This window comes from Sander vitreus, chromosome 23 (genome assembly GCF_031162955.1).
Source record: "Sander vitreus isolate 19-12246 chromosome 23, sanVit1, whole genome shotgun sequence".
NCBI classification, from domain to species: domain Eukaryota; kingdom Metazoa; phylum Chordata; class Actinopteri; order Perciformes; family Percidae; genus Sander; species Sander vitreus.
Genome location: NC_135877.1, coordinates 12,151,570 through 12,164,284, shown reverse-complemented (window position 1 = coordinate 12,164,284; position 12,715 = coordinate 12,151,570). Strand labels below are relative to the sequence as shown.

The following is a 12,715-nucleotide window of genomic DNA, read 5'->3' as shown; positions in this document are numbered from 1 at the left end:
CTGTATTTTCCCTATTTTATTGACCTATAAAAAAGGTTCTACATTTTTAAAGGAAGCATAATTACATCTGAAAAGTGGACCATTCCATTGTTCCTTTGTGAATTACTTTGCATTTCCTGTATGGTAAGAGATGCACACTTTCAGCTTTTCAACTTTTAACCTTCAAAATGTTTCAGCTCAACACCAGGCCTGGAGACAGGAGAGAGAAAATTGTATCAGTCCTCAAAAGCAATTTTCTGTCATGTCATGCTACATTAAGCACTTGCAGATACAGGCTGGAGAATCACTGATACAACGCTATAATTGCTTGCTTTATTAATTTGATTTAGGAAAATTCAGCCACCGCCCGAAATCCAGCGAGGCCTTTGTAGATTTCTCAGCTGGGATCGGCTTCATTAGACAGAGAAGTGGATCTCTGGGGGAATTTGCTTTTGTTTTAAGTAAAAAATGTCTGAGCAAGACCACCAAGGCTCTGAGGATGAGATTAGGTCCTGAGCTGTTACTTTTACACCTGCTTACATGTATTTTTCATGTCATATATCTGACACACACTATTTCCAATCTTAGTCCACTGTATCAATGTCAGAAATCTCATTTACTGTACCTGTGGCATTTAAGGGGATATTTACAGTATTTTATTAGACTTGGCAAAACAGTAATTTGTCATATCATTTTTGACCTTTCATATTTCATAAAAGGTAGAAGTGATTTATTAGGGGAAAACAATTTACTATACATAATCAAACAATTCTTCTCCTTTATTTTGTAATAGCTATTGTATTCTGGCGTTTTCTAGGGTAATTTATTAACGTTTCCAAGAACACAATGACCAATACGTTTTATTCAAAACATTTTATTAAGGAATCCACTCAAGTCAGGCAGTAAGAAATCAGCTCGTTGTTGTGTTACAATAGGAAATCATTGTATTCAAAAATTCATTTTATAAACATTTGTATAACATACACATTTTTCCTCTTTCACAATTTCTTTGGTGTGAATATTTTCATTGTGGTTCTTTGTTTAATGACAGTGTCGCCTTAAGTGCAAAAAAATAAGCAAAACACACAAAACAGTTTGACAACAACTGTTGAGCTGCTGCTAAAGTAAACAAACTACACAAACATAAATACTTTACATTTCATTCAGTATTTTTGCTGGAGAATGGTTGCTTTTTCAGTTAAAGTTTCTACATTCATCTGTCAGTTTTTCTAACCGTGAGGCACCAAGACAGTGGCCAGAAGTATCTGATGTATCGAAAGGGATGTCAGCATAACTAAAAATAATCTATAATGTACTTGTTGTGTAAGCTGGTTTATTGTTCTGTTATCCATTATTTTAATACAACATTCTTCTCTTTTCCTGTGTCCTATAATCTAAAATACACATTTGTCCTTAAGCCATATCTAACACTAACAGCATCTACTATCAACTAAATAAATGTACACTTTTAAAGCCATTTCATGGGACCTTAAAGTGAAATGTAGGCATAGTTCACAATGTTATCAGCATTGAAAAACACACAGGCAGTTCATTAAAGGAGGAACAGCGCATCTAGTGATTGTTGCTGTTATTGTCAACAGGTGCAACTTGAGTTATAGATTTTCGGCTCAGCCTCATCCAGAGTTCACAGCCTTTGTTGTCCTGGCATTAATGAAATCAACTTTCCTGTACCCACCCTGTTGAGAGGAAGAAGCACTGATTATGGATACAATATGTGTGTTGTATTGCATTGCAGAGGGATTCTTAAAGTTGTATATGATTTGAATTTGTTTCACTTTGGTGCCCCCCAGTGGTAGTAATTAAAAGACGTGATCATCTGTTAAACTGTGAGCAAATAGAGTAATTCTTTTTAATAAAGATAACTGCACCAATCTTGTCACATTGAATCAATGTTTAATGTATCAATATCTATGTAAAGTATGTTATGCTATACAAAAATGACTGGCAGCTAATTGCTTCGTCTAAATGAAGCAACTCAAAGACAAGAGGAAGTGAATTTAAATCCCTAGGCCTAAAACAAATCATTTTACCGGTACTATCCGTGCCGTGACACTTGCAAAACCTTAAACCGTTTATTAAAGCTTCTGATGCGGGCCTCATAAACAATGCAGAGCAAAAGGATGACAACAAGAGGCTGCAAGAATACATGCAGATAGGATGGCAACATGTTGCAATCAGCGTCTCAAAACATGTCTCCAACTGTGCTCACTGTGTGCAGACACTATGGGAAACCCTGATAAGTGACAAATACAGGCTTCTACTTTAATGTTGCACAGAGAGTGGGAACACACCTTCTTGTAGGCCCCATGGAGATCACGGTGTTTCCACATGGTGTGCAGCAGGATGCATGCTGCCTGACCCGCTCTGGTTGGTCCATGACTAGAAAATTAAAAGTTATAATTATTCTCTCATACACACACACACACACACACATATACATATATATATATATATATACACACACACATATATATATATATATACATATATATATATATATATATATATATATATATATATATATATATACATATATACATATATACACACACATATACATACACACATACATATATATATATATATATATATATATATATATATATATATATATATATATACATACATATATATATACATATATATATATATATATATATATATATATATATATATATATATATATATATATATATATATATATATATATACACATATATATATATTTACATATACATATATATATATATATACACATACATATATATATATATATATATATATATATATATATATACACATACATACATATATATATATATATATATATATACACATACATATATATATATATATATATATATATATATATATATATATATATATATATATATATATATATATATATATATATATGTGTATATATATACACACACACACACACATATATAATATGTATATATACACACACACACACACACATATATATATATATAATATGTATATATTCTCTCTCTCTCTCTCGTGTCATTACATTCTTCATAAAGTGCTATTCTTCAAACAGGAAATGATTCAGTTTCATAGAAGAGTACTTTATGAGCAGTGATGAGGTGAGTGCAGACTAACCCGTTGTCCTTGCTGCTGATGTTGATGATCTTCGGGAGGGCTCCCCGGTTGACGACGGCTCTGACATGCTGCCTGTCACTCTGACACAGGTTGATCAGGGTGTGACACAGAGAAGCTGTCACCTCGGTGGGCTGTTCGGTGCCGGTGTCGTCGTTGGGTAGCATCCACACCAACTCTGACAACCCCTGCTTCACTTCAGGAGGAGGAAGCAAATAAGAAAGGGTTTTAAAAAGTTAAAAAAAAAAAAAAAAAAAAAAATTGTGAGATGGCTAAGGTGGCAGGGTTTGAAAAGATGTCACATAAACGTTTGTTTCCAGATTGGATGTCTACACTAGGAAATGGGGAAGGTACTTGAGCTTTCTGGCTGTCTAAAAGCTGTCTGGGTGGGTGGTGATGACAGGGGGGAGGGGGGGGCTGTATGTTTCTTGTGTCTTCAGTTAAAATAAAAAAAATCATTAAAAAAAAAACTCAAGGTTTAAAAGTTTACTGTTCGGGAAACAAAATGGTCGGCAAGCAAATTCTTTGTGGAGGAAAATGACATGAAAGTATTTTAGGTTTTAATGGAAACAGTTACCGATATCAGGGTGCAGTTTCTGGTAGCGCGAGAGGTTTTTTATTAGAGATATGGCTGTCCTCTTCACATTACTTTCTCCCTCCTCTAACATCTTTTTGACATGCTGAAGGCCATTTTCCCGTTGAACAATAGTGAAGGCGATGGCTTCAGACACCTGCCGGGCCACAGAAAATGTATCAAATATATGATGTTACTCTGCATTTAATTACAGCTCTTAATACATAACAACAACAACTCATGTCTGATGTTAAAGGTTTGTTTACATCAACAAAAATTGTAAACAGGAGTAAAACAGTGTGACAAACATCTTTGAACTGTATGTATATATAGTCAACGAAATACTCATTGTCCCTTCAAATAAGTTAATTATTTATTAAATTGTTAAATTAGTAAATTAGTAACTTAGTAACAGGCACACGTTTGGGATTCTTCCATCACGAGAATTCCTCCATAATCCAGTGCAGAAATGATTTGTCAAGTAATTGACTAATATCACTTCAATTTCAGAATGAAATGTAATCCACCAGGTTAAGGCTGTGAGGTCAGTATATACATCTATGAAAGGAAACAGGATGTTTTCATCTGTCCCATCTTACCGCTCCTTTCCCAGCTGTGATGTTCTGCAGGGCTCCGATGGCAGCCTCCTGGGTGTATTGACGCACACTGCGGGCCATCAGTGACAGGTACATGCGGATAGTGATGGTGCTCCACAACCACTCCATGCCACGGGGGTTCGCCTTCTCCTCCAGCAGGGGGCACTGTCGCTCCAGATGCTGGGAAGAAACAGTTTATGAGATGCAGCTGGTTTTGTATCTGTGGGTTCACTGGGTTCATATTGACCAGACATTAACCTATTATGCAGCAGATACTTTCTTTTGTCTTGTTTTCTTGCTCTTTTTGTGCATTTTTTGTTTACTTTTCCAGGGAAGACTGGCTGAGCATCCATGTCATTTTTGCAGCATCATCATACTATAAATTCACATAATTATAAAGAATTCACAGTCCAATGCCGTCACTGAGTAGCTGCAATGCAGATGATTGTTTAAGGGGTCTAATGGGCATGCAAATACTTTTTTTAATTAAATCAAAATCCTTTTACAGTCTCCTCCTGTAATAAACATTAAAATAATTTTGATGGCTCTTCTTGAACTTGTGTGTCTGATTCAGATTTCCGAAGATACTCTGTAATGTGTCATATTTCACTCAGAACAATGACATATTACAGGACACTATTAAGTGGCATCATGGGAAGTGTAGGATCCAGTGTTTTTGGTGCTTGACTCATACTAGGGACTAAACGTCTGGACATCTCAGCCTCTGCTGCATCAATTCTTTTTTTGATCCATTTCTAGTGAGTCCTGCAACTCTATTGAAGTGCAATAATAAGTCTCTTGAGTATCGCTTATGGATAAGCCAGTGACATACTGTAGTTAGAGCACAAAGGCTTTACACAATTAACTGCACTATGTGGCCAAAAGTATGACACACTTTGGTCTGGGACAGGTTTTCATGGTTTCAGCCAGGTCCCTAATCATAATGCTACAGCATACAATGGCACAATAAACAATAGTGAGAGAACTGAGTTGAACTACAGAGTTGATGATAATTCTCTGTGGGTTTTGGACTTTGGCCGTCTCCTTTCGTATTACACGTGGTCATTTGCTGCATTGTTATTTAGCTTTAAATGAAGCATTTCAACACTAAGTCCATAACAGCAGGTCTGTCTGCTGCTGGCGCAGACGCACCTGCTAAAGCAAGCCTGTAAAATGTATCATTTGCTTAGATTTTTCTCTCCACGTGCATTAAAATAGAGAAAGATAAATATGATCGGCTTCAATTAAGATGTTTTATGGGTGATTAAACCTGCAGCAATGCAGCAGTTTTCACAGAATATTGCACTGAATTATTATACTGCAAGAACATCACTTGTATAGTCAATGTGGCTTATTGTCCAAAGGGATTACCTCAGTGATCTTGGCACTGCGATAAGCAAAGCAGCCGACAGCCTTTTGCTTAGGAGCCAAGTTTTGTCGAGATTCTCGGAGATCTAAGGTGTACCTCTTTGGAAGCTCTGCCTCTATCTGATAAGACAGGTTGTGCAGGATGCAGACACAGTTTTCTGTGGACTTCAGAGCAGATATATAGACAAAGATCAAATTAAATTCAGTATGTCAATAGGTTTTTATAATCACATAGATACAACACACTGAAACTTTAATGGGAGTAACAGGTATAGTTCCATTAACTATTTACATTTTTTTGGATTTTGGTCTGTGACCTTTTTAATCCAGTGAGAAGCAACATGATTTACTGTATGTGAATGACTTGATATGCACTACAGAAAAGAAAAAAAGTATGGGTCCAGTGTGCGTCACATTACAAAATACATGTACATATATGTATCAATACTCAGTAGTTTGTTGTGAAACAGCTGTGAAGATAATAGTTTTTTCTGGAATGCTTATCATTTTCATTTCACCTTGTCATCTGTCTTGTCAGCTACGGCTCCCCGGATGTAGTAGACCAGAGAGTCAATCAAATTCTCACACTCCCTCATTGCTTTCCTTCCATCAGGACCAGCGGAGCTCAGATTTCTGGACACAAAAACAGTCAAAGCAACCAAGGTAATGTGACATTTGTGTGCATTTCAATCAGATACGCAATTTTCATTCCCACTGAACCATATTAGAGAAGTCAGCAATGTTAATAACAAAGAATTCCCACATCATAGTGAGCCAGATAAAATGATGTTGAAAGGATGAAGTCCCCTTCTGTCAACCACATAATTGTAAAAAGTCAAAGGATGCACTATTTTGGATCTCAGGTCTTTGCAAAGCCAGTAGCAATCAGGACAAATTATTTCACGGACTAACAAAAACACTTGTAAGTAATCCAACTTCCCGAGGAAAATAAATACAACATTAACATTCTAACTTCACACAACAGGTTCTTTGTGCGGTGATGAAATGTAAATCGGAGGGGAACTCGGCATTTTTCTCATCCACAGGGAGCTCAAAAGGTTTGAGAACATGATTGGAAGAACTTGATAACATTGGGCCAGCGAGGACAGAGTGATTTCAGTTCAGCAGAGCGGAGAGAAGAGAGCTCGATGAATAATTCAGTCGTTCACTCTTTTGACCCGGCTATAGTTGCCAGGGGAGCAGCGCGTCTGATATATCCTGCTTTGTAAACAGAGAGATGATATACAGTATGTCTTGACAACTAAGTTGACTATATGATACATAATCTTAATCTTCAACACAATGCAATGTTAGTAGAGAAATTGTATTAAAAAAAATAGGATGGTGATTACTTCTCCATTTTGGTGACTAGGCCTGATGAGAAAGCAGTATTGTTTTTCATTTAGGCTTTATTTGATGTAGTTAGTAGCCATTGAACTGATATATGTTACTGTAGCTCTGCCACCTGTTATCACTTGCCCTTTATTATATCATATAATGAATGCCTTATACTGCACGTGATGTTTACTTTATCACAGTATGATTTTATGGTCACTAGTGATGAAAACAGTGCAGTTCAATCCATTTTCCTTCAGGATACAAAGTAATTTATAGGATTTATAGCAAAGTGCATGAATATTTTTGTAGATTTAGTTTGGTATGCGCTGAATACCAGTAGTGGTGTCCGTTTACTTTAATCTATTAATCTACACTGAAAAAGCTCACTGAGTATCTAGTTTCAAAGCTAATAAAAAGGAGCCTACCGCAGGCAGCCAGTAGCATTGTGGAAAGCATCAGCATCAGCTAGGAGCTCGTCTTTTGGGTTCTCGCCTTCAGAAAGGCCAGAACTCGGTACCAGGACAGACTTGGTTAGGACTGATAAGACTTCTTTGGATAGATGCTCCTTCAAAAGGTCATGAGAGGAGAGATTCCACAAAAGACCTGGAAGTGAGATGGAAATATACTTTATTATAGACACAGACAGTTATCTCAAAATGCTAGCTAAACTGGCCCAATGTATAAAACTCCCACAATAAGATCTTAAAGGCCTTAAAGTCAATATGGGGTGACTTTGGGTGCAGCAATCATATATTAAAGCTAAGTACAAAAACTGACCAGTAAGTTGTCGTCTGGTCTCCACATCACGGCTGCTCTTCAGTGCACGCAAAATGGTGGCCAGGCCATCATTTTCCTTTACCTCCATCTTGTTTTCGCTGCTCTGGTAAACAACATTACGTAGAGCCCCAGCAGCGACACGTTGCACCTCCTCATTGTCATTGTACAAGAGGTGCAGGAGGTTTCCAATCCCACGGAGATAGTACACCTGGAAACAAGAGTGGATTATTGATTGACGATTTGTTGGCACACAGATGCAAAATATACTTAAGCCATTGCATTCAAGAAGTGTTATACGCTATTATTTATTTACCACAGCCATGCCATTTATCAAAAGACATTTATCAACAACATGAAAGGGCTGTCATCACTTCCAAAGCAATAGCAAAATTAGTTAGCTATTTTATTGTTCCCGATAAACCCTTTATTACTGAATCTACAACCCAATTCAAAGTGTCTCAGGGAGGTCTTTGCCAAATTTAATGTTATGGGGTTGGGCTGAGAGGAAGAAATGCAGAAGGTTTTTTGTACTAAGTTTAAAACCTGTTTGGATATACTATAAATAGTAGGATTTCACAACAACTTAACTTGCCTTGGGTCTGTTGAAATGTGGCATAAAGGCCTTGTACACACACTATCTGTAGCATTCATTATCTTGTCTGTTGGGGTATGTCGATGTCAGATCCGTACCGAAAACCCGATTTGTTCTACGCATGTGCAAAGACAGTTGAGGTTAGGCATTGACCTTGAATGGTTCGGGTCAGAATAGCCCACTGGTCAGGAAATAGGACCAGAACAAATCGTTTTTCCGTATGTATCAGGTAGCGACAGGGTAGTAGTTTATGCTTCCTTGTCAGCTGATGCACAAAGACCCCCATGTTCTACACACTAAGCAATTTTGAATTTTGGTGAAGTGCTACAAATGAAAACTTTGAAGACAATTGGCATTGCATTACCTATGCCAACAAACATTACATTATGTTATATCCCTTTGGATTGGTCTCTCAAACCCAAACCAGTTCAGAAAACGTAAGCTGTTACTGAAACAATGGCTAGGTGTGAAATTGGTACATTTAAACTGTACAAACAGAGGCACAGGGGCTCAAAAATGCAAATACTACAACCCCCAAAACACATTAGAAAAATCCAGTTTAAGAATGTCTTCTCTCATATATTTTAATGTCAACATATCACTGTAAACTGATCCCATACAATGCATTTTATGAAACATACCATCTTTTTAGCATTGCCACTCTTGAAACATTGATTCTGTATGTGGCTGGCTGCACAGATGAGCATCTCCTCATTGTCCTGGGTCAACAGGTTCACGGCCCTCTCTAACGTCATCTCTGGAGGATTATTCTCTGACTTCCTGTGTGAGAGGACAGCCATGAAGGAAAAAATGAGGTTCATGCCCTGAATCACACACCAGGACAATGCAAGAATATATCATATTATTGAATGTACACACAGAGAAATGAACACAAGCAAACATGATCTTACAGTGTTATGATATTCTGTGCATGTATTTGCTGAATGGGGAGTTCCATCTGCCGTCCCATGTCCACCTCCACGCTAGTGACTGAGGGTGGGTATGAATTCACTGATCTCCTGATCTGAGCTAACCAGGACAAGCCCTCTTGGGGCTGGATAGCACCGAGCATCATATCACCACTTTGTCCCTGCACAGTGTTTTTATCCTGTTTGACAATAGTTTGGTTATGACCCCAGCGAGAGCCATATTGACTACGTGGCTGAAACGCTGCATTTGCAAGCACAGGCTGTGGTGCTGCCGTCTCTCTGAGTGACCTCCGGCGGAAGGTCCCGTCTGCAGATTTGGATGCGAGCGACCGTGTGACACGGGGTGCCTCTGAAAAAGCATAGCGACGAAATGAATCAGAACCAAGTGAGTGGTCCAGAAGGGTCCCCCCCCTGTGTGACTGACTGGGCCCTGGGTGGGTGTACGTCCCATAACGGTGGGTACTATAATTGAAGTGACTGCGAGGTAACTCTGGGCTCTGTTCTGGAGACACTTCCACCCTCCTGAATGGTCTCAGCACATGGTTGCTTGAAAGAGAGCGGTTGGCGAAGCCCAATTCTTTTACCTGTGGAAAAAAAAAACATGTAACATGCATGTTTATTTGGCTGGTCCTCTCACTTTAAATTTCTCTGGGAAGACTTTAAATTTACAGTATTGCATTATAACTAACTGAACCCTCAGTTACGTTGTAACCTTGGTTCTATGAGTGAAGAGCCTTATCTCTCCACCGTTATGTATTCCATATGTACGGGACTGATTTGCTGAGGCCCTACAGTCAGCCCTGATACCGCAAGCAATACGCCGGAAAAGGGAGATACACAGCAGCAGTAACGCTGGGACTGCTTTCTTGCCTGACACGTAATCGTCTTGACAGAGAGACCATTAGAAACAGCTAAACTGTTTTGTTTTGTTTTTGGAACAAGAGAAACAGCAATCCAAGGAGGCTGCCGGCAGACAGGGCCCCAACTACAACAGGTATGCTTTTACTCTCGGTTTGACCCATACACTTTCCTTGTCTATCTTTCAAAATATAACGCAGATTGCTTTCACCCACATCCACCTGACTCAGGTGGAGATTAAAAATAAATAAATCAGTGATTCCATGCCAGCCCAGGTGCTTTAGAGATAACTGTAGTAGGGAGTGGCCGGGCAAAGAAGTATCCTCATACCTGAACTTAGGGGGATCATTCCCCATACATATGTAATGGTAATAGTTTCAATACGATAGAGAAAAAAGGTCATATGATCCCTGAACAGTTATTTAGTTATTTTGAGTTATATAATACATTAAAGTCTATGGAGGCCCATTCAGTCTCAGGATATACAGAACAAACTCCACTACTGAGGGATAATGGTGCAGATTAAATTACACAATTGAAATGTGCTAAACTGTGCTGTATCACAAAAAAAATGTGCATTACATTGTGCATTATATTACTATTATATAGTGTAGTTTACCATTTACATAAGTTGCAAAAGACTACTTTTTTTTTTAAAGATAACAATAGGCCCATTTGGCCACATCTATATGGAGCCCTGAAACTTACAAAATGTTGTAAAAGGTTCTTAGACAAAAACATAACTGAATGTACCAAAAATGTGAAATGTGTTAAATTGTCATTTATTCAGTTTCAGGGCTCCATACACCTTGAGCTAAATCTGTTAAAAAATCCCAATGTATCTATAATGTCAAGCCAAGTGTAAAAACACAGTGATTCACTTGACAGGCCTGGCAGCTCTGAATGCAGCAGCAGACCATTTGACTACATTCAAATTATGGAAAACAACATGTCCATTTCTTTTATAATAGACAGGTACAAAATTTAAAGAGAGGACAACGAAAACACAAGGTATTGAACCGACTGCCCTTGCTGGCTGTCACGGAATACGGAGTACTTAAAAAGCCGATCAGATCCGTTTTATCAGGGATAAAGGACAATAAGATTATTATTTTTTACCTTTTAGGGACCCATAATGAAGATGTTGAATGTCACTCAATTGTTTGTGTGTCTGTGTTTGTGCACGCATGAGTAAAGAGGTAAAAGAGTCCCTTACCTTCATGTTTGGTAAAAGTCCATCTGTAGCATCAAAGTTTTTTGCAATGTTTTTCTGTAATTGGACACTACCTGAAACAAGTTGAAGAGTTTTGTTGGTGTAATGTTTCACACTGTAAATACCTAAAACGTATGACAACGTATGGCAGTACACACTCTTAGTGCTGTGAGCGTTTGTAAACGAATGCTAATGCTTGACATAACCCTGTTGTAAGCAGGCCAGTGGGTGAGATTTAATTCAAGCTATGTCAGCTGTAACCCTTTAGGCAGATGAATTAAAGTACAGAAACCTGTTGGACAAGCAGACTACTATGCAGCATGCATTCCAGTCACAAAACTTTGTTGTTTTTTTTCCTTTTATATTAGGCCTAAATATAGCATATTTAAAATTACAGGATAGTTTGACATCTACAGGCTTTAATAGTTCAAATTAAACAATCTGCGGTTTTATAGGAGGCTTTGAACTGCTCACATCTCACAAACATATTCAACCAGTGACAATGGGTCACAAGCAGACACTGCTTCATTTAAAGAGGTCACCAACCAATACATGTTGGGAACTCTTGTTTAATAGTAGCCTATGGTTTAACTGTCTTATACAGTGCTTCCCAAACTAAAAGGTCAAAATGAGATATCATTTAAGATACATATTATTTGTTGTAAGAATAGATAGAGAGAGGGAGCCATGTGATTGTATCATCACCCTTTGTACCATACATGCAATTCTAAAAAAAAAAATCATCTTTCTGAGTTGTACAAGAGACTCTTATGTGGTATTCTGCATTTCAGCCAAACATTAATCATAACCACGGAAGTAAACTTCAAACGGAACATTACCATTTGACACAGTCTTTCTTCCCTTGCGTGCCAGTGTGAGCTGAACCTGCTGGTTAACACGTAGACTCCGGCCGTTTGAATTCACTCCCATGGGGGATCTTAGAGTCGGCTCGGCCGGCAGAGCCAGACTGGTGTCATGCAGCTCGAACGAGTCCTGCGCAGGTAACGCTGATTTAAAAAACACCTCTTCCATTGTGGACAAATCCAAATCTGCCAAGAGTCTAGCTCGGCCGCTTCATTTGACTCGATGGGTAGGCTACTGTTCCTGCTGCTTTGTTGTGTGGCGGGTGGCCCTGACGTCAGGACACTGCGCTGGGCGGGGCTAAAGGCGGCGCACCTGAGGTGTCAGGTGTTCGCTGTTGGCTGCTATTGATTAATAAGAAGTTTAGTTACATACTGCAAGTATTGTAGGCGTAATTGTACTTAATATTTTCTGCCACTTTACTGTGTTTCAGAGGGAAATATTGTACTTTTAAACTCCACTACATTTATTTAACGGCTGTAGTTT

At 38.3% G+C, this 12,715-nt stretch overlaps 1 protein-coding gene across 1 annotated transcript; it reads right to left on the bottom strand.

Annotated features, from left to right (window-relative positions):
* Positions 1–843: 843 nt before the first annotated feature.
* pkp2 (plakophilin 2) lies at positions 844–12,510 on the bottom strand. The gene is made up of 13 exons (XM_078243165.1): positions 12,208–12,510; positions 11,372–11,442; positions 9,280–9,881; positions 9,010–9,148; positions 7,777–7,984; positions 7,425–7,602; positions 6,180–6,294; positions 5,665–5,826; positions 4,297–4,473; positions 3,701–3,854; positions 3,127–3,319; positions 2,292–2,379; positions 844–1,676 (listed from the first exon to the last, which is right to left on the bottom strand). The coding sequence occupies exons 1-13, from the start codon at positions 12,398–12,400 to the stop codon at positions 1,614–1,616; spliced, it is 2,343 nt and encodes a 780-aa protein (XP_078099291.1). The 5' UTR covers positions 12,401–12,510; the 3' UTR covers positions 844–1,613.
* Positions 12,511–12,715: the final 205 nt, after the last annotated feature.

Bases quoted from the DNA above. Each gene is read 5' to 3' on its own strand.
- pkp2 (XM_078243165.1), bottom strand. From the start codon at position 12,400: ATGGAAGAGGTGTTTTTTAAATCAGCGTTACCTGCGCAGGACTCGTTC. The intron at 11,443-12,207 runs GTAATGTTCCGT...AACTTGTTTCAG, and splicing joins AAGAAAGACTGTGTCAAATG to GTAGTGTCCAATTACAGAAA. The intron at 2,380-3,126 runs GTTAGTCTGCAC...TTAATTTTCTAG, and splicing joins ATCAGCAGCAAGGACAACGG to TCATGGACCAACCAGAGCGG.